The sequence below is a fragment of the Oncorhynchus clarkii genome, chromosome 12, assembly GCF_045791955.1.
Source record: "Oncorhynchus clarkii lewisi isolate Uvic-CL-2024 chromosome 12, UVic_Ocla_1.0, whole genome shotgun sequence".
Lineage (NCBI taxonomy): Eukaryota > Metazoa > Chordata > Actinopteri > Salmoniformes > Salmonidae > Oncorhynchus > Oncorhynchus clarkii.
Window position 1 is genome coordinate 76,273,816 of NC_092158.1, and position 24,455 is coordinate 76,298,270.

The following is a 24,455-nucleotide window of genomic DNA, read 5'->3' on the forward strand; positions in this document are numbered from 1 at the left end:
AGTTGGATCTCGTGTTTCTCCCAAGTTCCCAGTTGTCTTAAATGCACTTAAGTTGGAAGTAGGAGATTTCCGAGTTCCCAGTTGTTTTGAACGCAGCATACAATTCCAATAGAGTTTCCCATCTTGTCATAAGTATCTGTTAACAGTGGCCAAGGTTCTGTCCATGCAGGCCCACTCTCTGAGAAGATAAGTATCACCAAAAGAGCAGAGAAGGTGAAAAGTCAGGTTCTACTGAGATTTGAATCAGATCGCTGGATTCAGAGGGCTGGAGTCCAGAGTGCTAACCCTTACACCATAGGCCTGTTCTGGCACCTGGTGGCAGTTGATGGGCTCTGCAAATAGAGATAGTGCCAGTGCAAATAGAGACAGTGCCAGATTATATTTTACAGTCTAAATGTAAAATGCAACAAACTGCAACAGCCATAGACTGTAAAAATGGACAAAGAGACAACTGCACACAAGATACCAAGAACTAATGAGATTGCACCTGGAATGTGATGATACCTTTACCACAAGACAGTACCACTGACTGGCACATACGTGTATTGCATGGAGCCACATTACATAAAATACTTTGATGGCGTACTTACCCAGAATTGTTATGTAGAGGATTAGATAAAGCATGCAATGGACCAATCCTTGCACACCTCTGTCAGGAACATGAAAATCAAACAAAACTGTTAGACACTGACTTAGTGTTGTAGGAGATTTAATGAGCAACATGCCAATGTGCATTGATGTACATGCATCTAAGCGCTATGTAACAGCTGAAAATGCAGCAACCTTATATATATATATATTCCGCCTTGTTCTTCATTTGCACAAAGGATATATATAAAACATAACATTGTGTGTGCAATAGAAAAGTTGGTCGAACTAGAGCAGAAAAATCTAATAGCATCATGTGACACTTGGTGGAAATGTATGGTACTGCAAATAGGGCTTTGGGTCTCTTGCATCCAAGTTGCATCCAAGTTCTAAAATAGACTGAAAATCAATCAGAAAATGAACTTACAGACTCACAAATAAACAATTTAAAACACATTTCTGCATGCTCAAATTACATTCAGTGAGGTGAGATGTCCAAGCAGTAGACTTACAGCCATTTACATCACTGATTTCCTACTTTTTATTACAGTCTTCTTGTTTTTTTGGGGATGCTGGTGCCTTAGGGTTCTTCAGAGGCTTTGCTTTGGGCTTGGTTGGCATGGGTTTAGCCTTTCCTGGCTTGGCCTTTGTCATTGTCACCTTAAGGAGAGTGAGTTTGGGTTCGATTGATTTTGTAGCCTTGAATCATTTGAGGGTCTTGCTAGGAGAAGCACTCTCCCCTGGACAGCTCTTAAAGACATGGACATCCCTCACACTTTGGCCCCGGAACTCAGGAGGGTGACCACAAGTGGCTGTCATCTTCAGGCTCACATTCTCCATCCACCTGAGCAGAGAGAGGGGACGCAAAGTAGTTAGAGCCTGAGGGTTAGCAGAGTTAAATCATTTGTGTGTACCTCTCCCTGACCCAGTCTGTAATACCTACATGTTTCAAGCAGACAACTATAGTCCCTATGCCCAAGAACGCCAAGGTAACCTGTCTAAATGACTAAACTAGTGCCCCGTAGCACTCTTGCTTTGAAAAGCTGGTCATGGTTCACATCAACACCATCATCCCAGACACACTGGACCAACTCTAATTTGCATACTGCCCCAACAGATCCACAGATGACACAATCTATTGCATGCCACACTTCTATCTCCCACCTAGACAAGAGGAACACCTATGTGAAAATGCTGTTGATCGACTACAGCTCAGTGTTCAACACCATAGTGCCCTCCAAGCTCATCACTAAGCTCAGGACCCTGGGACTGAACACCTCCCTCTGCAACTGGATACCTGATGGGTCGACCCCAGGTGGTGAGGATAGGCAACAACACAACCGACACACTGACCCTCAACACAGGGGCTCCTCAGGGGTGAGTGCTTAGTCCCCTCCTGTACTCCCTGTTCACCCACGACTGCGTGGCTGCGCACGACTCCAATGCCATCATTAAGTTTGCTGAAGACACAACGGTGGTTGGCCTGATCACCGATGGTGATGAGACAGCCTATATGGAGGTGGTCAGAGACCTGGCAGTGTGATGCCAGGACAACAACCTCTCCCTCAATGCGAGCAAGACAAAGGAGTTGGTTGTGGACTACAAGAAAAGGAGGGCCGAGCACACCCCCATCCATGTTGACCGGGCTGTAGTGGAGTGGGTTGAGAGCTTCAAGTTCCTCGGTGTCCACATCACTAAGGAATTAACATGGTCCACTCACACCAACACAGTTGTGACGAAGGGTCGACCATGCTTCTTTCCCCTCAGGAGGATGAAAAGATTTGTCATGGGCCCTCAGATCCTCAAAAAGTTCTAAAGCTGCACCATTGAGAGCATTTTGACTGGCTGCATCATCGTTTACTAATGCAACTGCTTGGAATCCGACTGCAAGGGACCACATTTTTATTAATTTATCATTTTAAAATGTAAATGTTCCAAAGGCATGTATTCAGCCGCTTATATGCAGCTTGTATGCATGGAGGCCTGGAGATGCTAAACGTGTTTATGTTAATTAACAGTAAATTACAGTGAGAGCGACAGTCTTTTGCTTGACAATAACCGGCTGACAACCCCCAAGCCATAAGACTGCTAAACAAGACTGCTAAACAAGACTGCTAAACAAGACTGCTAAACAAGACTGCTAAATAGCTAATCAAATCGCTACCAGGACTACCTGCATTTTCCCTTTTTTTGCACCAGCTCTCTTGCACTGACTCTATGGACACACATTGAACTCTACCTACACACTCACACATAGTTACACTGACATTGCAACACACACATTACACGTGCACACATGCATACTGACGCCACACACTCTCACTCTCACATTTGGACCCCAGGAAGATTTGCTAACACTACAGCGATAGCTAATGGGGATCCTAATAAAAATTACAAAATTACCACACACGCTGCTGCTGCTATCCCTACCTATATGTACATTGCTACCTCAATTACCTCGTACCACTGCACATCGACTCGGTAGTGGTTCTCCCTGTATATATCCATGTTACTTTTACTTGTTAATGTTATTTGTTAGTCACTGTGTATTTTTCTTTGTGTCACTACTTCTATTTAAAAAAAAAAAAAAAAAAAACTTAACTCTGCAATGTTGGAGAAGGACCCGTAAGTAAGGATTTCACTGTTAATCTACACCTGTTGTTTACGAAGCATGTGACAAATAAAATGTTGATTTCATTTATGTGCATGACTCCCTTGCACAGCAGCATCCACAAACTGGTCATTCACGTAGCAGTGGACTACTAACCTGTGGAGTGGCAGCAGGGTGCAATCACATAGCAGGGGGTTGTGGGCCAGGTTGATGACCTCTAGCCCAGTGAGTGGGCTCAGGTCAGGCAACTCCTCCAGCTGGTTCCCCCCCAGAGACAGAGTGGTCAGCCCAGAGCCCAGCCCCGCCAGGGAGTCTCTGGACATCTATGAAGGGAATAGAAGCAACCACTCAGAAAGTGGATTCTTCATAGAAATTAATGGGCAGTTTTTCATTGATAACTTGAAATGCTATTGACCAGAATTCTGCAGAGATAATTTATCAATGCAAACCTGGCAAAATACATCTCTTTATCTTTTATTTGACCTTTATTTAACTAGGCAAGTCAGTTAAGAACAAATTCTTATTTTCAATGACGGCCTAGGAACAGTGGGTTAACTGCCTGTTCAGGGGCAGAACGACAGATTTGTACCTTGTCAGCTCAGAGGTTTGAACTTGCAACCTTCCGGTTACTAGTCCAACGCTCTAACCACTGCCACCCCATCCCTCTTAACTTCTCCAGACCCATGTCATCCATATACAGCTACCTTAGGCTCTTGGACACAGGAAGGAACGCCTTTGGTTCGACCCAGCGAATGGAATTTCTGGAGAGGTGCCCCGAAAGGCACCGCCTTCGATCTCACGGACCTTGCAGTGCTCCAGATGCAGAGAGACCACCTGGTCTGTACCAGGGAAACTGTTGCTAGGGACGTAATGGAAGTGGTTGCTGCGAAGGTCCAGGAGCTAGGTATTAGAGGGGAAGCCGTAGGGGACTTTGGTGTGACCACGGTTCTCACATGCGGCGTGCTAAGCCTTCACCTAAGCAGGGGACAGAGAGAGGGAGATGGGTTCAGAGGGACATTTTCAAACAAGAATTGGAGAGCAGTTTTTATATGGATGACTGAATTATCAGTCCAATTCTTCTCTGAGTATGATGGCAAGTGTGCTGTCATGGCAGCAAGTTTGAACATCATTTGTGGCACAACATTGCATCATCCCTCAGCACCCCATACGCCATCTCAGTATTAACAACAACAGCAACTCACATCGCAGTCACAGTTATCCGGACACTTGCTCTTCTTCTTAGGCTTGGCTGTGGGCAGTGCACGCTCCCTGCTCTCCTCCTGGTCTTTTAACTCCTCCTTTATCATGTCCTCCCTGCTTCGGCAGCGCAGCTCCATAGGCCCCACTGCCTCCAGGGGCTCGTCAGAGAGGTGAGGGGGACCTGCACAGACCCCAATCAACTCCACCTTCCCTTTCTTGGCCCACTCCTTCAGGGGCCTCAGGTAGCAGTTACAGTGGATGGGGTTTCCTGTTAGGTTGAGGCGGGCTAGCACCATGGGGCCAGAGAGGGGCTCCAGGTAGCGCAGCTGGTTGTGGCTGAGGTCTAGGTGGGAGGCCTGGGACATGGCTGTGTCTGCGAGGTCCTGGAGGGACATGTTGTCCAGGTAGAGGTGGGTGAGCTTCGGCATGGAGACAGTATCCTCACCCAGGTAGGTCATGGGGTTGTAGCTCAGGTCCAGGTGGGTGACTTGAGCCAGTCTTAAATAAAGGAAAGAAAATGGACAGAGCATAAACAGGTCAAGTGTCATCAAGTTTAAATACTATTGGACCAGGGCACCATTGCACAATAGTGTCAGACATCTGCACAGTTTCCCACCGGGTCATAGTCTGTGTGGGGAAGAAATGCAGCTCATTGTGGTCGAGGCTGAGGCTTGTGACGGTGAAGAGGCCAGCGAAGGCCTCCATGGCCAGGTTGTTGAGGGAGTTGCGACTGAGACGCAGCCACTTGATGTTGTGCAGGCCCTGGAAGGCCATGTTGGGGATGTAGACCAGCTGGTTATGTGTGAGGGACAGCATGTTGAGGAAGCCCAGCTGAGTGAAGGCCCCTGGCTGGATCTCTTCAACACGGTTATGGTCCAACGTCAGCTGCTTTAGGGATGACAGGCCATCAAAAGACTCCTGTTGGATGGGGAGAGAGGGAAAAGGCATGATGCATGTGACATTAAACGGCTAAGAAAAGTTGGTGGATGGGAGTATGGCCTTTGTGCAAGAAGTGACAGCTATGTGTATGTAACAATTTAACTTAGGCCATCCCCTCACCGGGCTCGAACCAGGGACCCTCTGCACACAGACAACTGACACCCTTGAAGCATCATTACCCAACTAGCTAGCCATTTCACATCGATTACATATACAACATAACTTGCACCTGAAAGGTACCATGTAGGTATCAATGTTACTAGAGTATTCTACGCCAATCTGATCTGGTGCTCCACTCACCAAAACTGACATTTATTTGTTTACCCCATGTCCCCAGTGACTGTGCCAGCCGCTACCTCACCTGGTAAAGGATCTCAATGTTGTTGTTGGCCAGGTTGAGGGAGACCAGGCGGCCCAGGGTGCAGAAGGCCCCTTCACGCACCACTGAAGGGTGAGGTGCGGGATTTGCAGGATCGCATGATGCGGAAGCACCTGGATGCCATTTTTACTCAGGTCCAGTTTCACTGTAATTTGAGGGAAAGGAATTAGGAATGAGAAATAGAAAAGGTAGGGGAGGTTTAAATATGGAAAAGGAAAAAAGAAAATGTGTGGGTGGATGAATAGCAAAATTACAGCACTGCATGCATGCCATAAATTAACGTTTAAACCATATCAAATAACTTGCAAAACATCCATCATTGATCATTTTGATTCATTGGCATCTCACTTCATCTATGATGGGGGGTACCTGAGTCAGATTCTTGCCGATACAGGCCATGGTGAGTTTGGAGTTGTCGCAGATGCAGAACCTTGGGCACTTTCGCGCTTGAGCTGGTAAAAGTATGACCAAGAGCATCAAAACCGCAACTAGACAATCCGCAAAGGAACACATCTGTGGGGGTTTTGGGAAAAAGACATCAAACACAAACGGGATTTGACTGTAGGCCTAATGTAATGACAGTTATGCCATTTTTTACAGTCTCACAACTTTGAATACATATTGTAAATACAGTGAAAATAGTAGAACAGACTAATTCTTATAGCGACAATGGAACAAAAATATTCAAAGACATGGAGAATCCCGTCTCCAACTTGGAAACCTTTACCCCCCCGAAAGTCTTTCCCTCGGGACTCATAAAAACACTTTTCCAATGCCAGGAGGATTGTAAGTTTTTATTTAACGCATATTTAAAGACTTAAAAGTTTAGTTATTGAATCTAAAAATACGTATCAGGTTGTTATTCAGCAGCATTCCATAACATTTGCTATTTGATAAATATTGTAACTTTTTAGAATGTTTTAGAATTGTACATTTAAGAGGATAAACGTACCTTTATGGTTGAATTTGTCAAATTTGACATCCAATGCTTTTGGTATGTAGCCTTCCCAAACAGCTTTATAAAGTTTCCTACTCAAGGAAGTGTAGGTCTGTATATAATTGTTCCACTGTGTAGGAGCTGCGCGCAACGGAGAATATGAGCGCCAAGGGGTTCACGTACATACTAGACTTCTACATTGCTAGAATGACTGAGCACTTGCAACAGTGAGGGGTCTCACAAACACTGCTTTGATAAATTATTTCGTCGTGTCTCTCGGCCCCTGCGAAACCTAACCTCAAATGAACACTTTGGCAATACATTTTTTGATAGATTAGAGGTCAAAGGTAGCCAACTGTCCCACTGGCATAGACGTCAATTCAATGTATATTCCAAGTTGATTAAACAACATTGATTCAACCAGTGTGTGTGTCCTACATAAAATAAATTTAGAACATGATTTTAACGCCAAACCTGCCAGGGTTATTTCTAAATACGTAAATTACTCTATAATTTGACATCTTTTTTTGTGTAGCTTTTAAAATCAGAGGTCAAATAACAGTAGTCTGCTTCCACAACCTGGTCTCTGAGCATTTCTTATTATTCTGTATGTAAATCCGAGACACTCCATTTGGTATGATATGTTACACTTTGTGTGGTATGTATTAATTTGTGGATGTCATCAACAATTTCGTATGATATGTTATACAAATTACAATTTGTATTAAATGTTATGAATTTGCAAAACGTACAAGATGTAACAAATTTGCTAAATGTATGATATGTTACGAATTCTAGCTAGGTGGCTAACATTAGCTAGCTTGCTGACATTAGCTAGGCTAGGGTTTAAGTTCAGGAGTTAGGTTAAAGAGTTAAGATCAGGGGAATGGTTAGCTAAAATGGTTAAGGTTAGGGAATGGTTAGTTTAAAGGGTAAGCTTTCATTCTAAGTAGTTGTTAAGTAGTTACAAAGTAGCTAAAGAGTGGTTGAAGTTGCTAATTAGCTAAAATTGTCCGCAATGAGATTCAAAACCTTTGGGTTGCTAGATGTTCGAGATATACGCCCACCCATCCACACACACCCAGACTAACCACCCGATTTTCGTTTTTGTAACCATGCCAAACGTTAACATATAATACTATGTTTAGTGTCCTGGATTTACATTTACTATGTTACGTCTAGTCTATGAGACCAGGCTGGCTACCAATCTCACTTCCAGTAAACTACCCACTACCCTAAGGTCACTGGAGTGCAAACTCACTGAATATATATATATTTTTTAAACACAGCAAGCTAATGGAAAACAAATCAATAAAATTAAAGTGAAGTGAAGGGCTGTTTTTCTATGCTTGAGAAGAGGCAGCAAACTGTGCCCAAGAATGGGTCTGGTGAAAGCATTGCTCTAACCTTCACTAGCTTAAAAGTGTAGAGCAGCTTGCCATTAAATTGGTTAATGCAATTAACAAAGATCAAAGACTGATGTGGTGTACTGATTTAATATTAGAAATACTGTATGAATCTGTTATGGATATGTAGTTTATCTATGACCTTTTCAGTCCATTCAACTGAGTTAATGTCCAACAAACAGTTTATTCATTCAAAAGCACATCCCAGGCCTAATCTCTTTCCCAGATGAAGTGGCAGGTCCCCATACAAGTGGATCAAGTACAGTGGTCTGCTGCTTCCTTGAATAGTTGGCTTGCTCTATGCATTTTAGCCCCAACACATTCTCCCTTATCTGAGAATATTTCCAGTAAAAATGAAGGTTGAACAGAAGGTGTTGTGTGCACCTTGCTCAGTATTAGCCACAGGAGCATTATACACTGAACAAAATTATAAACACAACATATAAAGTGTTGGTCCCATGTATCATGAGCTGTAATACAATATCCCAGAAATTTTCCATACTCACAAAAATGTTGTGCACAAATGTGTTTACATCCCTGTTAGTGGTTATTTTATCCTTTGTCAAGATAATCAATCCACCTGACAAGTGTGGTAGATCAAGAAGCTGATTAAACAGCATAATCATTACGCAATGACAATAACATATCACTCTAAAATGTGCAGTTTTGTCACATAACACAATGCCACAGATGTCTCAAGTTTTGAGGGAGCATGCAATTGGCATGCTGACTGTAGGAATGTCCACCAGATCGGTTGCCAGACAATTTAATGTTAATTTCTCTAATATAAGCCACCTCCAACATCATTTTAGAGAATTTGGCAGTATGTCCAACCGGTCTCCCATCTGCAGACAACCACGCCAGCCAAGGACCTCCACATCCGGCTTCTTCACCTGCGGGATCGTCAGAAATGGTGGGGGGGGCTGAGGAGTATTTCTGTCTGTAATAAAGCCCTATTGTGCCGAAAACTCATTCTGATTGGCAGGGCCTTGCTCCCAAGTGGGTGTGCCTATGCCCTCCCATGGCTGCACCCCTGCCCAGTCATGTGAAATCCATAGATTAAGGCCTAATGAATTTTTCAATTTACTGATTTCCTTAGAACAACTTTAACTAAGAAAAATATTTGAAATGGTTGCGTTTATATTTTTATTCAGTGTAGGTTTCAAAATTTGGGATGAGAAAGAACCTACACCCGGAACAATAGTTTCTTCCCACTGTAAAAAGTAAATATGGTTGAACTAGATCCTTATTCAGGGTAGTGCTTGCTAAATTGTAATGTTCCCAGGCCATTCAGTATACGGACACACTGAAATAGTCTGTTTAATAGCTGCAACAAAGAAATTAACACATTTATTCAGTTCTTCCCTTTTGATTCAAATCAAAATTACATTTCCACAGCAGCCCATATCACACATTTATATTTTATTTCCATTTAACCCTTTTTTATTTTAATATAAAACCATTACTTATTGGGTAAATATGGAGAGAGAACCTGTGTTTAAGATCACATTTCAGTCCTTTCACTGCGGGTGAGGCAGGATACACCATTCATCTCCCAAATGTTTATGTCTGTAATATTTCAAATCGGTCCATCCATAAAATAATGTACGTCCATAAGATGACGGGCAAGGCTCCAGCTGTGAGTCTTCTGAACTGGCGAAATAGAGTGCAGTGCAACAGTTAAGTCCGTGTTGTATGCGCTAAGGGCCCCCTTATGTCTGGGGGTGGGAATTGTTCTGTTCATAAATCCGTGAGTGTGTCTGTGTGGTCCGGTGTGACTCAGTTCTCAGGCCTGAAATGCTCCAGCGTGGACTTGAGGATGTTCCTGGCGCTGCTGCACGACTCCAGGGCCTGGATGTGTCTGAAAGTCACAAATATACAGTTATACACCTGCAATGATGGACAGTTTCCCCTTTCATCTTTACTGTTTTTAGACACAGCAGCCTGACAACATAGGAACATGGGTACAATGTGCAATTTGGAGCATGTTGGCAATATCCTTGGTGAACTTTGTGCCAATGTGGTGTGTTAATCTGCAGTCGGAGAGGGTACCTGAGAGCTACGCTGCCGCCCATCACTCATGCCCTTACCGGGACATGAAGGCCTCCAGCACAGCGATGTGGTCTTGGGGGAAGTAGTCCTGACGCACGACGTACTCCAGGGCCTGCAAATGACCAGGCACCACATGTACCGGCTTCACCTTGTCCTCACTCTGAATGAGACAGAGAGAGGGGGAGACATGAGGACTACAATAATACAAGGCAGAAGAAAACCAGGCGTTTTTCTACAAATTCATAGAACGTGTACCTTGAGGAGTCCCAGCATTACTAACAGCGATGATACAAAGTTGTAACCTTGGAAGGAGGGGCTTGCGAAGGCTTTCCTGAGAATTGCATCTGCATAACAAAGAGGACATATACTTAACATTCGGTCATACAGATGAACGGAAACAGTCGCATATCCATGGACTCAGTCATCTGGCCCCATGTCTTCAGTAAGTACTCAGAACTAATATAAGTGGCCCTTACCAATACTGTCTAGGACAGCACTCTTAACCTGTTCATCTTCCTCATTGTACACAGAGGAGATTTTCAGGAAAGCCTCCGCTGTCTTACCAGCATCAGCCACATCTACCTGGAAAGAGAAGAACAAGGACAAAAGGTTAAACACGTCACCATCAACCTGTTTCAGCCTACTGACACACACTGTATGTCACCTCAGGTTTCCACTAAGTAGTTTGCTGTGTAAGGAATTCATGACAGGGTGTGTTAACCTGCTGTTCAAAGAGCAGGGCCCTCTTGGTGCCCAGTTTGAGCAGCTTGTCGGGGGAGGGGAAGCAGAGGAAGGAGGCGGCATCTGGGGATCGGGGCACTGACGGAGGAGAGGAAACCTGATTCACACTGCTGTCCTCTTCTTCCTCCACATCATCTTCATCATCCTCCTCCTCCTCGTCTTCATCATCCTCCTCCTCCTCCTCCTCCTCGTCTTCATCATCCTCCTCCTCTTCATCATCCTCCTCCGGCTCCCCTTCATCGTCGCTGCAGGTAGAGACAAAGATTTTCGCATGGAGGCTTGTGATAAAAGATAGGATGGTTGAGGTCCAGTGTGGGTAAGTCTCAAAGTATAAACTCATTTAATATTTCAATCCAGTACCTGAGTGATCCCAGCAGGTCTCCCATGTTCAGGCCATCCATTACCTCTCTGAGATCATCACAGCCCTCCTCCCCCAGGCAGTTACCTGACAGTACAAACACACACAACACAACAAAGTCACACATGAACTCTACAGATCCTACGAAAACATTACTAGCCAATGCAACATTTTCAATCCAGTTTTCATGTGTTGTAAGTCAAGTGTGTATCCATCATGTACCATTTAGGTCCAGTTTCTCCAGTGTGGCTTTGCCCTCAACTGATTGTGCCACCAGCAGTGCAGCTTCTCCTGTGATCTCCCCAAATGACAGATTCAGCTCCTGACAAAGACATAAAGAAATATGGGTATGAGTCAGGTGTATGAACACGCATGAATTAACAATCAAGTGCAGTAGATGTTCCTGCAGCCAAGGGTGGGACCAGTGCTACCCTGTACCTTGAGGATGGGAAGCCCCTCAGTGACTGCCTCTGCGATGGCTATAGCCCCCTCGGAACGCACCAGACAGTCTCCAAAGTTTATCACCTGGATACTGCGCAAATGTTTCAGAGCCTGAAGGTGGAACAAAACATTCAGTGTCAGTCATAGTATGGCAAGTGCATTTGAGCATACATCAACTTCATGAGGGTTTCATTGTCATGCGGCCTTCGTACACAAGGCAAACCACTACTGTACCTGTGCCATGGCGATAGCTCCTTTCTTGGTGAAGGTGTTGTCGTTGAGGTTGAGGACCCGGAGCTGGGGGTTGTGTTGCATGGCAGTGGCCAGAGCAGTCACCCCAGGGTGGTTGATCCCATTCTGGGGCACGTGCACCTCCTCCAGACTACCCATCAGCTGAGGTCATACAGTAGCATCAGACAGAGATAGCTATATAGACAGTATATGGCTTGTCACGGTCAGTACAGTTTAATCATAAACTCAGTGGCATTACGTTGGGAGTGTTCGAGGAGCTTTTATCCATGCTGCTGCCAGTACTAATGCTAAAGAGCTCCATGTGAACCACTGTGGTGATAAACTGCATATACTCTACAAGTCCAGACTGTCAGAAATTCTGATATGTTCAGCTCAGGAGCCAGTGTCTGTACCTGGAAGGCCTGGGCAAGGGCAGTGGCCCCATCGTTCTCCAGACGGTTTCTGCCTGCGATGAACACCTTCAGCCCAAGGGGGGTGCCCTGTGCACTGGACTGCTTATAGCACTCCGTCAACGCTGCAGCTAAGATCTGAGGAGACCACACATACAGAGCACAGTGAAAAAACTATGTTGGAAAAGTTATGATTGTTATTAAAGTTATGATAGATATTAAATCATGATATCATTATTCAACCTTAACACAAACTATATATTTCATGAGAAGTTAAATTAGCTTTAGATCTTCTCTGAAATTATACTGAGGGGGGCAACTTTATGTTGTGGAGTCTGCTCAATAACACAATGCAGCTCCTATCAAACTGGAGACATTCTGCCCACCTTGCCTCCACCAATGCCCATGCCGCAGTTGTTGAGCCTCAGTTCCTGCAGTGTGTGACAGGCAGTGCTCTTGAGCAACTTCTCGATGCCCTTCACCCCGTCTGGTCCAAAGGCGTTGTCACTGAGGTCTAGCACGGTCAGTCTGGCGCCTGCTGTCATTAGCGCCGCACCCAGGGAGTTCTGAATAGGGGTGATGAAGGCTGAGTTTACAATCCCAGACCACATTTCATCTATCAAAAGGGAGTAAGTATTTTTTAAATATTTTAAAAAATTAAGTCTCACCAGGGCTGGAGGGATCTCAGAACGCAGTCTCCCAGTAAACATGTCACTCCAGTAACAGTACTGAGGGAGAGAGCGTTATATAAAGGGTCAGCTAAGTATTGTCTAGATAGAGAGATATATATGACAGATATGAAAGCAAGATGGAACAGAGCCAAAAGCGGGTATCTCATCAAAATCAACATATGAGATCATCCATTTTTCTCCGTGTGGCAGTCAGTGGAATGAATACCTGTCCTCTGTACCATGAACAATGCAATCAAAACACACTTAATCTCATAATCACTCTGTGACTGGTACCTTAAATTCACTCTTTGTCTCCAGGGCTTTAGCGATGGCCTGTGCTGCCTCCACCCCATAAGTGTTCCCCTCCAGCCTGAGTGCTTGCAACCCCTTGAACTCCTGGATCTCTTTCACCATCTCTTCCACTGGAAAGAAAGAGAGAGGGAAAGATTGAGGACAATTGTTTGAAGAACAATACATTGGGCTCCCGAGTGGCACAGTGGTCTAAGGCACTGCATCTCAATGCAAGAGGAGTCACTACAGTCCCTGGTTAGAATCCAGGCTGTATCACATCCGAACGTGATTGGGAGGCCCATAGGGCAGCGCACAACCGGCCCAGCGTCATCCGGGTTTGGCCGGGGTAGGCCGTCTTTGTAAACAAGATTTTTCCTAAACCGACTTGCCTAGTTAAATAAAGGTTACTTTAAAAAAAAAAAATACAACAAAAAACATTTGGCATTGATTGGATACCACATTGTACTTGAACAACCTATTGGATGACAATTGGAGGAGCATAAGCATAATGAGTCAATGGTCAATGGTTGGAATACTTACCAGATTGTGCATTGTCGAATTTGCGTCCTTGGCCTTTATAACTCAACTCTCCCTCAGTCACCTGAGTTTTTGCCAGAGAGTCGGCCAACTGTGCAACAGCATCGGTCGCCATCAGGACACCTGGGGAACATACTAACTTATGAACAAGAATATGCACTACTTACTTAAGCAACACATAATATATTATCAATTACCACCTAGTAGAGTACCTGCCAAAGACGTAGCGTTACTAAACACACATGCAGTTTGAAGTGACGTTATAAACATTCAGTTAGCTAGCTAGTTAACTTTGGCAAATATACACAGGGGGTGGAATGTTGCTCTGTCTGTAAACGTTGCTATCTTGCCATCATTGTGCTACCCTCTGGAAGAAGTGGAAACCCTTGCTAACTAATGTTATCCAAGTAGCAATATATGTTTATAGTGTCGTAACTATCTGCCAACGAGTTATAAACACTTGGCACACACCATCTCATGCTAGGATAGTTGAGGCTAACTAGCTAGGTAGAAAAAGCTGAATATGGTTGATCATTTCCAATGGTGTGATAAAGCTGGAAATGTTCTACAATAATACAGCCATCAAAGCAAGTTACTTAACGTTGTTCTGACTTGACAAAGTCATAACATTATAGTTAGTTAGCTAGCTAGCTTAGCAAGAGTAGGTACGGCATCGACCAATTTGATCTGATAAATATGGCACCTCCCCTCACGTGTGACCTTACTAACGTTTCCCTGAATACATTTGCAAGCGAAAATGTCTCTGAAGTAGTATGAAACGTGTATCAATGCTTACAAAATCGAAATTTCTGCGTATAACTAGTTGTTTCCAGAACAGCGCTATCTGTCACACAAGCTGTCTCCCGCTCGGTTCTGACGTTTAAACACTTCGAGGACCATGGCTGACGCGGGACACACGGGACTTGTAGTTCCAGGCAGTTTCATTGCCTCATCTTCTTCTATTACATCATGGCGGTCCGCAAACAAACGTTAAAGTGTATGCCGCCACCTACTGTGCTGGAATGTACGATTAATCATGATCTGCTCAATTCTGCACTACCATTAAAAAGTAATACAAATACAAATGCAATAAAAAATAAATCCCTACTAACTTCTACCCCCCCCCCCCCCAAAAAAAAAAAACACTCCCCAACCCCCTACCCCGTTAAACTTCTACCACCCTCCCCCCCAAAAAAACTCCCCAAACCCCTACCCCGTTAAACCATATCATGCTGAAACACTCCACCCTTAGGATTGTTCAGTATGCCAACAACCATTTCAACAGTAACATCTGTTACACCCAATATATATTTTGCCGTCTCCACAATGACCTTCAACCTTGTATTTCTGCTTTCCACAACCTGAGTAGCATTGCTAACCTTACCAATAAAAGCTATGAAGTCTACTTTTACTCCCACATTCACCGTAATCATGTTCCCCTCCACACTTGGCACATGTTTTCCTTCCTTTACATTGTACAGCTACATGTCCCATTCTTTGGCATTTGAAACACTGCAATGGGGATGGGACAAATAACTCTGACATTTAAACTAAGGAATCCTATCTGTACTTTTCCAGACAAAACCTTATCATCAAACCTCAGCAGCACTGAAGAGCTTTCACTTCTGATCAACCTTTTGTCCTCAATCACTCCTTTCACATTTTCTTGAATATAATCTATGGGCATAGGTATTGGGACCCCAGTGATGACTCCTCATAACCTAGCATAAGCACCTGGAACATGGCTTTGAATTTTATTCTCCTTAAGCGTTTCTACAGTATTTTCAGAATCTTCTCTTGCTGAGCCTGGCTACCACAAAATATGAACAATCTACCATTTCCAATGAACCAAGGTAATTTGACTTCTTTCTCTACTTTGACTTCTTTTAGTCAGATAGGGTGGAAATGAGGCCCTGTGGTCTCCTCAAACACCATCACCACTTCCCACTCCAACACAAAGTTACTCTTGCTTCCTACCTTTATGCTTTCTTTACCAGATGCTCCACTGCTTTCTGTATCATGAGCCCTCTTCTTCTTATATCATTCTGGCCCTCTTCCTCCCGCTCCATACCATCAGAACGGTCATCCATATTGTTCGCATTCCAGCACAGCTGTTGCTCCACCAACCTTCTCTCCATTTCGTCCGCACTACTCGCTGCCATCGCTCTCAACAATCAAAATAGCCTCTTTGGCTAATCTCATCTGAAGCTTTATTTTATGTCAAAAAGCAAACACACTTTAAAAAATCCTGTGATACTGAACAGTGTAGCTATATTTACAGCTTTTTTGATCAGTTCTCTGAGTTATCAGTGCTTGGGAGAACTCCAGTAGCCCAAAGGCTGACAGATGGCGATATTCAAGTCATAAACCACGTTTCCATCCACAGTTTTTAATGTGAGTAAAGTCATACATACAGTGCCTTGCGAAAGTATTCGGCCCCCTTGAACTTTGCGACCTTTTGCCACATTTCAGGCTTCAAACATAAAGATATAAAACTGTATTTTTTTGTGAAGAATCAACAACAAGTGGGACACAATCATGAAGTGGAACAACATTTATTGGATATTTCAAACTTTTTTAACAAATCAAAAACTGAAAAATTGGGCGTGCAAAATTATTCAGCCCCCTTAAGTTAATGGCAAAAGGTCGCAAAGTTCAAGGGGGCCGAATACTTTCGCAATGCACTGTACATGAATTACACTATAACAGTGACAAACAGTGCCCACAAACTTAGGGCCTACAAAAGTTGTCCAAACAGCAGAGTCCCAACAGCAGTCCCAACACCGATACGTTTTAGCTAGAATTTCTCTTCATTATTTGTCTTCATATGACAAATATTGAAAGGGATTTGCCAGTAGATTGTCGACTTATTTCATGAGAATGAAATTCTACACAGGGACACTCAAAGTCAATCTTAAATGAATCATCCTTTATTAACAGAAGCTGGAGAGATCACAGTCAAACTTAGATGCATAAAGTACCGGTCTGAAGTGAGCTCCACCAAGGCAGTCCCGTTAGTTCTCTTATATACTGCTTACACAGACAAGTTATATTTTCAGCTTATTCCTTATTCATAATTCATTAATCATTAAGGTTTGGTTCATGCATGTGACCGACCAATACTGGTTCATGCATGTGACCGACCAATACTGGTTCATGCATGTGACCGACCAATACTGGTTCATGCATGTGACAGACCAATACTGGTTCATGCATGTGACAGACCAATACCTCACAAGGCTTCTTCTCTCCAAGCTGAGACCTTGAAACTGAGATATCCTTTCATTCTCAAAACAAGGTTCTGGGCGTACTACCAAATTGCAAATGCTGATAGTGAGGATTCGTTCAATCAGTCACTTGCATGAAGACAGAAATTGGTTATTAGTGAAGCAAAAACATAAAATGTTCCATCCCACATGACCAGTCCAATCAAAGCTACAGTAGATATAACGTCATTTGACGTCATTTTATCTGTGACCAATGACCTTGAGCCTTCTTGGATGGGCACTTCTAATGTAACACCCAAGGGGCTTGAATTTTTGAGCTCTCCCCGTAGATTTTGCGGTGACGTAGTGTCCCCATGAGTGACAGAACACTGAGCCAATCACGGCGCAACTAGAGAACATTACCAACCTCTACAATCCTATATTTTCTGCTGGCTGCCCCAACCCCACAGAAAGCACTGAGCTATGCTGAAATACCTGCATTTTGGAGCTGCCTTACTCAAGAAAGCAAAAAAGAGATAATGTTTGTATGCAGCTTAACTAAATAATGATTTTTTTTTTTTAATAAATGTTTGCAAACTGATATGTGACACGTATTAATGGCAAAATAACATGCAAAACAGGCACACACCCCCAAAAAATGTATTTTATTAAATTTTTGTTTTCCAAACCTTTCCCTTGCGACATAAAAAAAGAGGGGAAGGAAGTTGTGTTTGGGACAGAGTTGAGTTATTGACTAGACTGGTGGGGGTCGGGCGTGCAGGTGGCTCGTGCTGGCTGGGCGGACTGGCTGAAATTTGATAGAGGATGTCTTAATAAAGTCAATCAAAAGTTAAATCTTTGTACTTTATTTGTAAGAGTTGTTCATTAGTTAGGCTATTGGTTAAAGCTGCAACACAATATTGATTATTGAATTATCATTGATCTAGTTCAGTCTTAACTTAAACCAACTGTCAATAGCTTAAACATATTTAAAAATTATATCTTACCTAGCTTGATGACTGTGAGCATTTTTGCTTACCTATTGTTTTTCTAAATCAGGCATCACCAACCCGTCGATCGTGGTCGACAAGTCAATCTTGGAAGCATTCCAAATCGATCGGAAGAGTTTTCAAGATCAGAGAAAAAAGGGGGTATATCTGGCCAATCACATACAGTTTCTAGGACCAAGATGCAGCGTGGTAAGTGTTAATCATTATTTTAATAAACTGAACACTAAATACAACAAGGAACAAAATAAACAACCGAAACAGCTCCGTCAGGTGCAAAACACACTAAACAGAAAATAACTACCCACAAAACCCATGTGGGCAAGAGCTACCTAAGTATGGTTCTCAGAGACAACGACAGACAGCTGTCCCTGAATGAGAACCATACCTGGACAAAAACAAAGAAATACAAAAAAATAGAAAAAAAGAACATAGTGGCCCACCCTAGTCACACCCTGGCCTAACCAAAATAGAGAATAAAAAGCCTCTATGGCCAGGGCGTGACAGTACCCCCCCCCCCCCCCGCCCAAAAGGTGTGGACTCCGGCCGCAAAACCTGACTCTAAAGGGGAGGGTCTGGGTGGGCCTTCTTACGGCGGCGGCTCGGGGTGCGAGACGTGGACCCCGCTCCAGAGGCGCCACCTAAGTGAGCCAAGACTGAGGTGGAGCGGGGTCCACGTCCCGCACCCGAGCTGCTGCCGTAAGAAGGCCCACCCTCGCAGTGGGCCCCAGACTGAAGATCCTCATAGAGGGCGCCTCTGGACTGATGGGCGCCTCTGGACTGAGGGGCGCCTCTGGAGTGAAGGGCGGCTCTGGCAGCTCCAGAGTGAAGGGCGGCTCTGGCAGCTCCAGAGTGAAGGGCGGCTCTGGCAGCTCCAGAGTGAAGGGCGGCTCTGGCAGCTCCAGGCTGGAGGGAGGCTCTGGCAGCTCCGGACAGGCGGGAGGTTCTGGCAGCGCCGGACAGGCTCTGGCAGCGCCGGGCAGGCTGGAGGCTCTGGCAGCGCCGGGCTGGAGGGAGACTCTGGCAGCGCCGGGCTGGAGGGAGACTCTGGCAGCGCCGGGCTGGAGGGAGACTCTGGCAGCTCCGGGCTGGAGGGAGACTCTGGCAGCTCCGGGCTGGAGGAAGACTCTGGAGGAAGGAGATGGAGAGACTGCCTGGTCCTTGGAGGAGGCACAGGATAGACCGGGCCGAGGAGGCGCACTGGAGGTCTCGAACTAAGGGCCTGCACAACCCGTCCTGGCTGGATGTTGATTTTAGCCTGGCACGTGCAGGGCACAGGTACAGGACGCACTGGGCTGTGCAGACACACGGGAGACACAGTGCGCAGCGCCTGACGCAGGATATCCTGGCCCGAGGAGACCCACTGGAGGTCTGGAGAGCAGGGCTGGCAAGCATTCCAAGTCGATCGGAAGAGTTTTCAAAATCAGAGAAAAAAAATCTGAAATGTCTAAATGTTTTCATTTATTTATTATTATTTAATCATTTAATTTCAAATGCGCCATGTGTGAGCCCTGTGTGTAGTGATGGGGTTGAGGGGCGGGGGAGGGATATATCTGGCCAATCACATACAGTTTCTAGGACCAAGATGCAGCGTGGTAAGTGTTCGTCATTATTTTAATAAACTGAACACTAAATACAACAAGGAACAAAAGAAACAACCGAAACAGCTCCGTCAGGTGCAAAACACACTAAACAGAAAATAACTACCCACAAAACCCATGTGGGCAAGAGCTACCTAAGTATGGTTCTCAATCAGAGACAACGACAGACAGCTGTCCCTGAATGAGAACCATACCTGGACAAAAACAAAGAAATACAAAAACATAGAAAAAAGAACATAGAACGCCCACCCTAGTCACACCCTGGCCTAACCAAAATAGAGAATAAAAAGCCTCTCTATGGCCAGGGCGTGACACCTGACTCCCGCCTTAACTAGCTCAGGCACTTGTTGTAACGCCAGACTTTTCACCAGACTTTTCACCAGGCTGCTTGCAAAAAGGGTTAATGTGGAGCGGCACCACAACAACATTCACCCTAAGTTCAAAGAGCCATCTTTGTTCAAAGAAAGTTGATGATCTCAAGTCTCTACTGAAAGCACAGCAGTCGCTTTTTACCAAACCGACAGCTAAAAGTTAGGCTGCAACAGAGGCATCCTTCCATGTCAGCCATCCCTTGGCTAAACATAAGAAATCGTTCACCGATTGAGAGCTATACAAGGAGGCAATGGCCGTTGTCACCCAGACGTTATTCAAAGGATTCAAAAACAAAAGAGGACATTAAAAATGCTATCAGAAGTGTGCCACTTGGCCCAGCCACTGTAACAAGAAGGGTAGAGTTGTTATCGGAGGACGTGAATCAACAATTGCTCAAGGATTGTTCACTTTGTGTGTGCTTTTCGCTGCAATTTGATGAATCCCAGGATATGACAGACACTGTACAGCTGATGATGTTTGTTATCATGGCTTTTAAGGATTCAACTACTAAGGAGTCTTTTCTCACCCTTTTACCATTAAAAGGGAGAACAAGAGGTGAGGACATTTACAACGAGTTTAAATGTTATGTGCATGATAACAGCATTCCCATTCATAAGCTGGTAGCGATCACTACAGACAGGGCACCGGCAATGCGTAGGGTGCATTTGGGCTTTGTTGCACTGTGCCGTCGTCCCGATTTCCCAGAGTTTTTGAACTATCACTGTGTAATCCATCAGCAAGGACTAGCTAGTAAAGTAGTGGACTTGTCTCATGTCATGACACTTGTCGTTATGATTGTTAATTAGATTTGCGCAAAAGGACTTCAGCACCGCTTGTTTAAATCTTTATTAGATTAGCTTGATGCCGCATACAGTGACTTGATTCTCCACGCTTGCATAAGGTGGTTGAGTCCTGGGAAAGTACTGCAGCGATTTGTTGACTTGCTGCCCGAGATCAAATCATTTCTGGAGTCACAAAATGAGGAGCATGAGGAACTGTCTGATGATGCATGGCTGCTAGACTGTTTCCTCACGGACATAACAGCCAAACTGAACCAGCTCAACTATGAGCTTCAGGGAAAGACAAAGACACATGATCAGCGCTGTCAATGCCTTTAAGGCCAAGGTGGGTATGTGGGTCTCTCAGCTGAGGAATAGAAGGCTGGTGCACATCCCAAACCTGGAGAAAATGTCACAAAAAAACATCAGAAACAAAGATGCTTTTCTCCCGCAAGAATTCTGTGCCCACCTGGAGAAACTGGCATCTGAATTCAACAGGCGTTTTCAGAAGTTAAATGACACAGGGGAGGTTGTTGAATTTATCTCAAACCCTCTCCCCCCCATTGAGCTCGAGGAGGTGTCCACCAAATTCCAGCTAGTATGTGCTTTACCAATTGGAGTTGATATGGCGATAATTGAATTGCATAATGACATTGAGTTGAAAGCAAGATCAAGAGACAGTAACTTTTGGGATCTTTTAACAGTGAAAAGTCTCCCCTCCTTTCATCCTGCTCACTTAATAAGGTGAAGGCCTACTTTGGATCAACATATCTCTGTGAGATGGCCTTTTCACAGATGAAAAGAATCAAGTCAAAGAACAGGTCTTGTCTAACTAATAGACATCTCACAGACAGTGTTAGACTTGCTGTGTCAAACTATGAGCCAGACTACAGAGCACTTGCTGATGGTGTGCAATCACAGCCATCACATTGAATGTGTATGTGGGGAGGGGATCTCATCCACAGCCATCAGAGTGAGTAAACATTGCCAGTTTGAAGTCTGTTGTAGGCCATATTGTTTACAAAAGGATATGATCTGTGTCGTATGTTGTTCAAAAATATAAAGTGAAACAGTACTGTACATGATTGGCTTAGGCCTGTAATTGACTGATTGTTGAGGTTATATACAGTATGAAAGGTGAATGAGTAATAGGCCTGTGGAAATATTGAAAAATTGAATATGACTGTTATAAAATGTTGAATGATAGCTGCACTTACTTCTGATTATACTATTTGTATAATTGAATGAATTATTTGCTTGTGACTTACAGGTAACAAAATAAAGAATGTCAAAGTGGAACCACAATGTGGCCTTTTTTTGTCATTTTTTGCAAGTGGTAGATCTTGGTTTACATTTAGACTTGGGATTGTCACGCCCTGATCTGTTTCACATGTCTTTGTCTCCAACCACCTACAGGTGTCACTTGTTTTCCCCATTAGTCCCTGGGTATTTATTCCGGTGTTCCCTGTTTGTCTGTTGCCAGTTTGTCTTGTCAAGTCAACCAGTGTGGTTTTCCATGCCCCGTCTCCGACCATTCTCTTGCCTGCCCCTAAATATCAGAGACTCTAACCATCTGCCTCCCGTTTCTGCATCTGGGTCTCGCCCTGTGCCCTTATAGTACGAACTGGCCATGACAGACCCAGCAGACTTGGACCAGCTCCGCCACGCTTTCGCCCTGCAGGGAGGCATGAGGAGCTACTGCTGGACCTTTTGGAACGGAATGCCACTACCAAGGGTTCAAGGCTATTATGGAGCAAATCAGGAAGTTGGCTCATAGGCAGCCTGCCACCTCTGAGACCCCCCAACCACACAGTAACCTTTTTACTATTAGTGGTGGGTTTGTACAGCCTACCCCGGCTCCCTGAGAACCCTGCTTACCTCCTCCGGAGTGATATTCTGGGGATCCTGGAACCTGCCAGGGTTTTCTTTCTCAGTGCTCCCTCATTTTTGAGCTGCAGCCATCTTCGTTCCCTTTGGATTGGTAGCGTATATTTTTACGCTAATGTCGGGAAGGGCGCTCTCCTGGGTTAAGGCAGTATGGGAACAACAATCCGCTATTTGTCATGATATGGAAGACTTCATGGCAGAGGTGAGGAAGGTTTTCAATTCTCCGGTATCCGGGAGAGAGGTGGCCCAAAAATGTGAATTACATCAAGACTCCCGTAGTGTGGCAGACTACGCTGTAGACTTTTGCACCTTGGCCGCCGAGAGTGCCTGGAATCCGGAGTCCTTATTTGATACCTTCCTTCACGGATGATCAGAGGTGCTAAAAGATGAGCTAGCTGCCCTGGAGTTACCGGTGGACCTCATTGCCCTCACCATTAGGATTGATGGACATCTACGGGAATGCAGGAGTGAGAGTACCATAACCTCCTGGAGGTTTTCAGCAAGACTCGTGCTACCTCCCTTCCTCCACATCGTCCTTACGATTGTGCAATTAACCTCCTCCCGGGCACCACACCGCCTCGAGGCCGGCTATATTCCCTGTCTGGTCTTGAGACCAAGGTCACGGAGGAGTCCATTGAGGACTCACTTGTTGTTGGGAGCATTGGTCCTTCTGCCTCTCCTGCTGGCGCAGGATTATTCTTTGTGTGGAAGAAGGACAAGACCCTGCGTCCATGCGTTGATTACCGGGGCCTCAATGACATAATGATCAAAAATCGGTGCTCTCTACCACTTCTCTCCTCGGCTTTCAAACCTCTCCACGGGGCTACCACCTTTTCCAAACTGGACCTTTGGAATGCCTACCACCTTGTGCGGATACGCGAAGAAGATGAGTGGAAGATGGCTTTCAACAGATGGCCCGCTGTTTTCCTGGTCAACGATGTGCTCCGGGACATGTTTAATCATTTTGTTTTTGTCTACCTCAACGACATTCTGGTTTTCTATTGTTCTGCCCAGGAACACATTCTCCATGTTTGACAGGTCCTTCAGCGCCTCATGGAAATTCAGTTGTTTGTAAAAGCTGAGAAGTGCGAGTTTCACTGCTTCACTATCTCCTTTCTGGGATACATCATCACTGAAGGGAATGTTCAGATGGATCCGGAAAAGGTGAGAGCGGTGGTGGCTTGGCCCCAGCCCATGTCCAGAGTACAACTAAAACGGTTTCTGGAGTTTGCTAATTTCTACCTCAGTTTCATTCGGGCCTACAGCAACCTGGCGGCCACTCTCTCTGCACTCACCTCTCCCAAGGTACCATTCACATGGTCTCCAGCAGCGGACAAGGCTTTTGGGGATCTAAAGCAGCGACTCACAACTGCCCCCATCCTCATCCATCAAATCAAAATAAAATCAAACTTTATTTGTCACGTGCGCCGAATACAACAGGTGTAAAATGCTTACTTACAGGCTGTAACCAATAGTGCAAAAAAGGTATTAGGGGAACAATAGGTAAGTAAAGAAATAAAACAACAGTAAAAAGACAGGCTATATACAGTAGTGAGGCTATAAAAGTAGCGAGGCTACATACAGACACCGGTTAGTCAGGCTGATTGAGGTAGTATGTACATGTTGATATGGTCAAAGTGACTATGCATATAAAGTGGGGCAAAAAAGTATTTAGTCAGCCACCAATTATGCAAGTTCTCCCATTTAAAAAGATGAGAGAGGCCTGTAATATTCATCATAGGTACACTTCAACTATGACAGACAAAATTAGATTTTTTTTTCCAGGAAAATCAAATTGTAGGATTTTTTAT

The 24,455-nt window shown here is 44.6% G+C and overlaps 1 protein-coding gene and 1 pseudogene across 4 annotated transcripts; both read right to left on the reverse strand.

Moving 5' to 3' along the window:
* Positions 1–1,122: 1,122 nt before the first annotated feature.
* LOC139422540 (chondroadherin-like protein) lies at positions 1,123–7,024 on the reverse strand (annotated as a pseudogene).
* A 2,168-nt stretch (positions 7,025–9,192) lies between these two features.
* On the reverse strand, positions 9,193–14,740 carry LOC139422238 (ran GTPase-activating protein 1-like). Of its 4 annotated transcripts, none has more exons than XM_071173412.1 (16): positions 14,589–14,689; positions 13,796–13,915; positions 13,259–13,386; positions 12,962–13,021; positions 12,680–12,859; positions 12,297–12,431; positions 11,887–12,045; positions 11,650–11,763; positions 11,434–11,533; positions 11,214–11,298; positions 11,063–11,098; positions 10,834–11,011; positions 10,589–10,694; positions 10,368–10,456; positions 10,151–10,272; positions 9,621–9,921 (listed from the first exon to the last, which is right to left on the reverse strand). In XM_071173412.1, exons 2-16 carry the CDS (start codon positions 13,905–13,907, stop codon positions 9,840–9,842), a joined length of 1,686 nt encoding a protein of 561 aa, XP_071029513.1. In that variant the 5' UTR covers positions 13,908–13,915; positions 14,589–14,689; the 3' UTR covers positions 9,621–9,839. The 4 variants fall into 4 exon arrangements, with proteins under 4 accessions (XP_071029514.1, XP_071029511.1, XP_071029513.1 ...); XM_071173411.1 differs by having other exon boundaries at positions 10,834–10,996; positions 11,036–11,098; XM_071173413.1 differs by having other exon boundaries at positions 9,193–9,921; positions 10,113–10,272; positions 10,834–11,098; positions 14,589–14,740.
* Between the last annotated feature and the right edge of the window lie 9,715 nt (positions 14,741–24,455).

Coding starts and splice junctions, on each gene's coding strand:
- LOC139422238 (XM_071173410.1), bottom strand. CDS start 13,907: ATGGCGACCGATGCTGTTGCACAGTTGGCCGACTCTCTGGCAAAAACT. Junction 12,432..12,679: donor TGGGCATTGGTGGAGGCAAG/GTGGGCAGAATG, acceptor TGGTCTCCTCAG/ATCTTAGCTGCAGCGTTGAC. Junction 10,457..10,588: donor TGCTGTCCTAGACAGTATTG/GTAAGGGCCACT, acceptor TTTGTTATGCAG/ATGCAATTCTCAGGAAAGCC.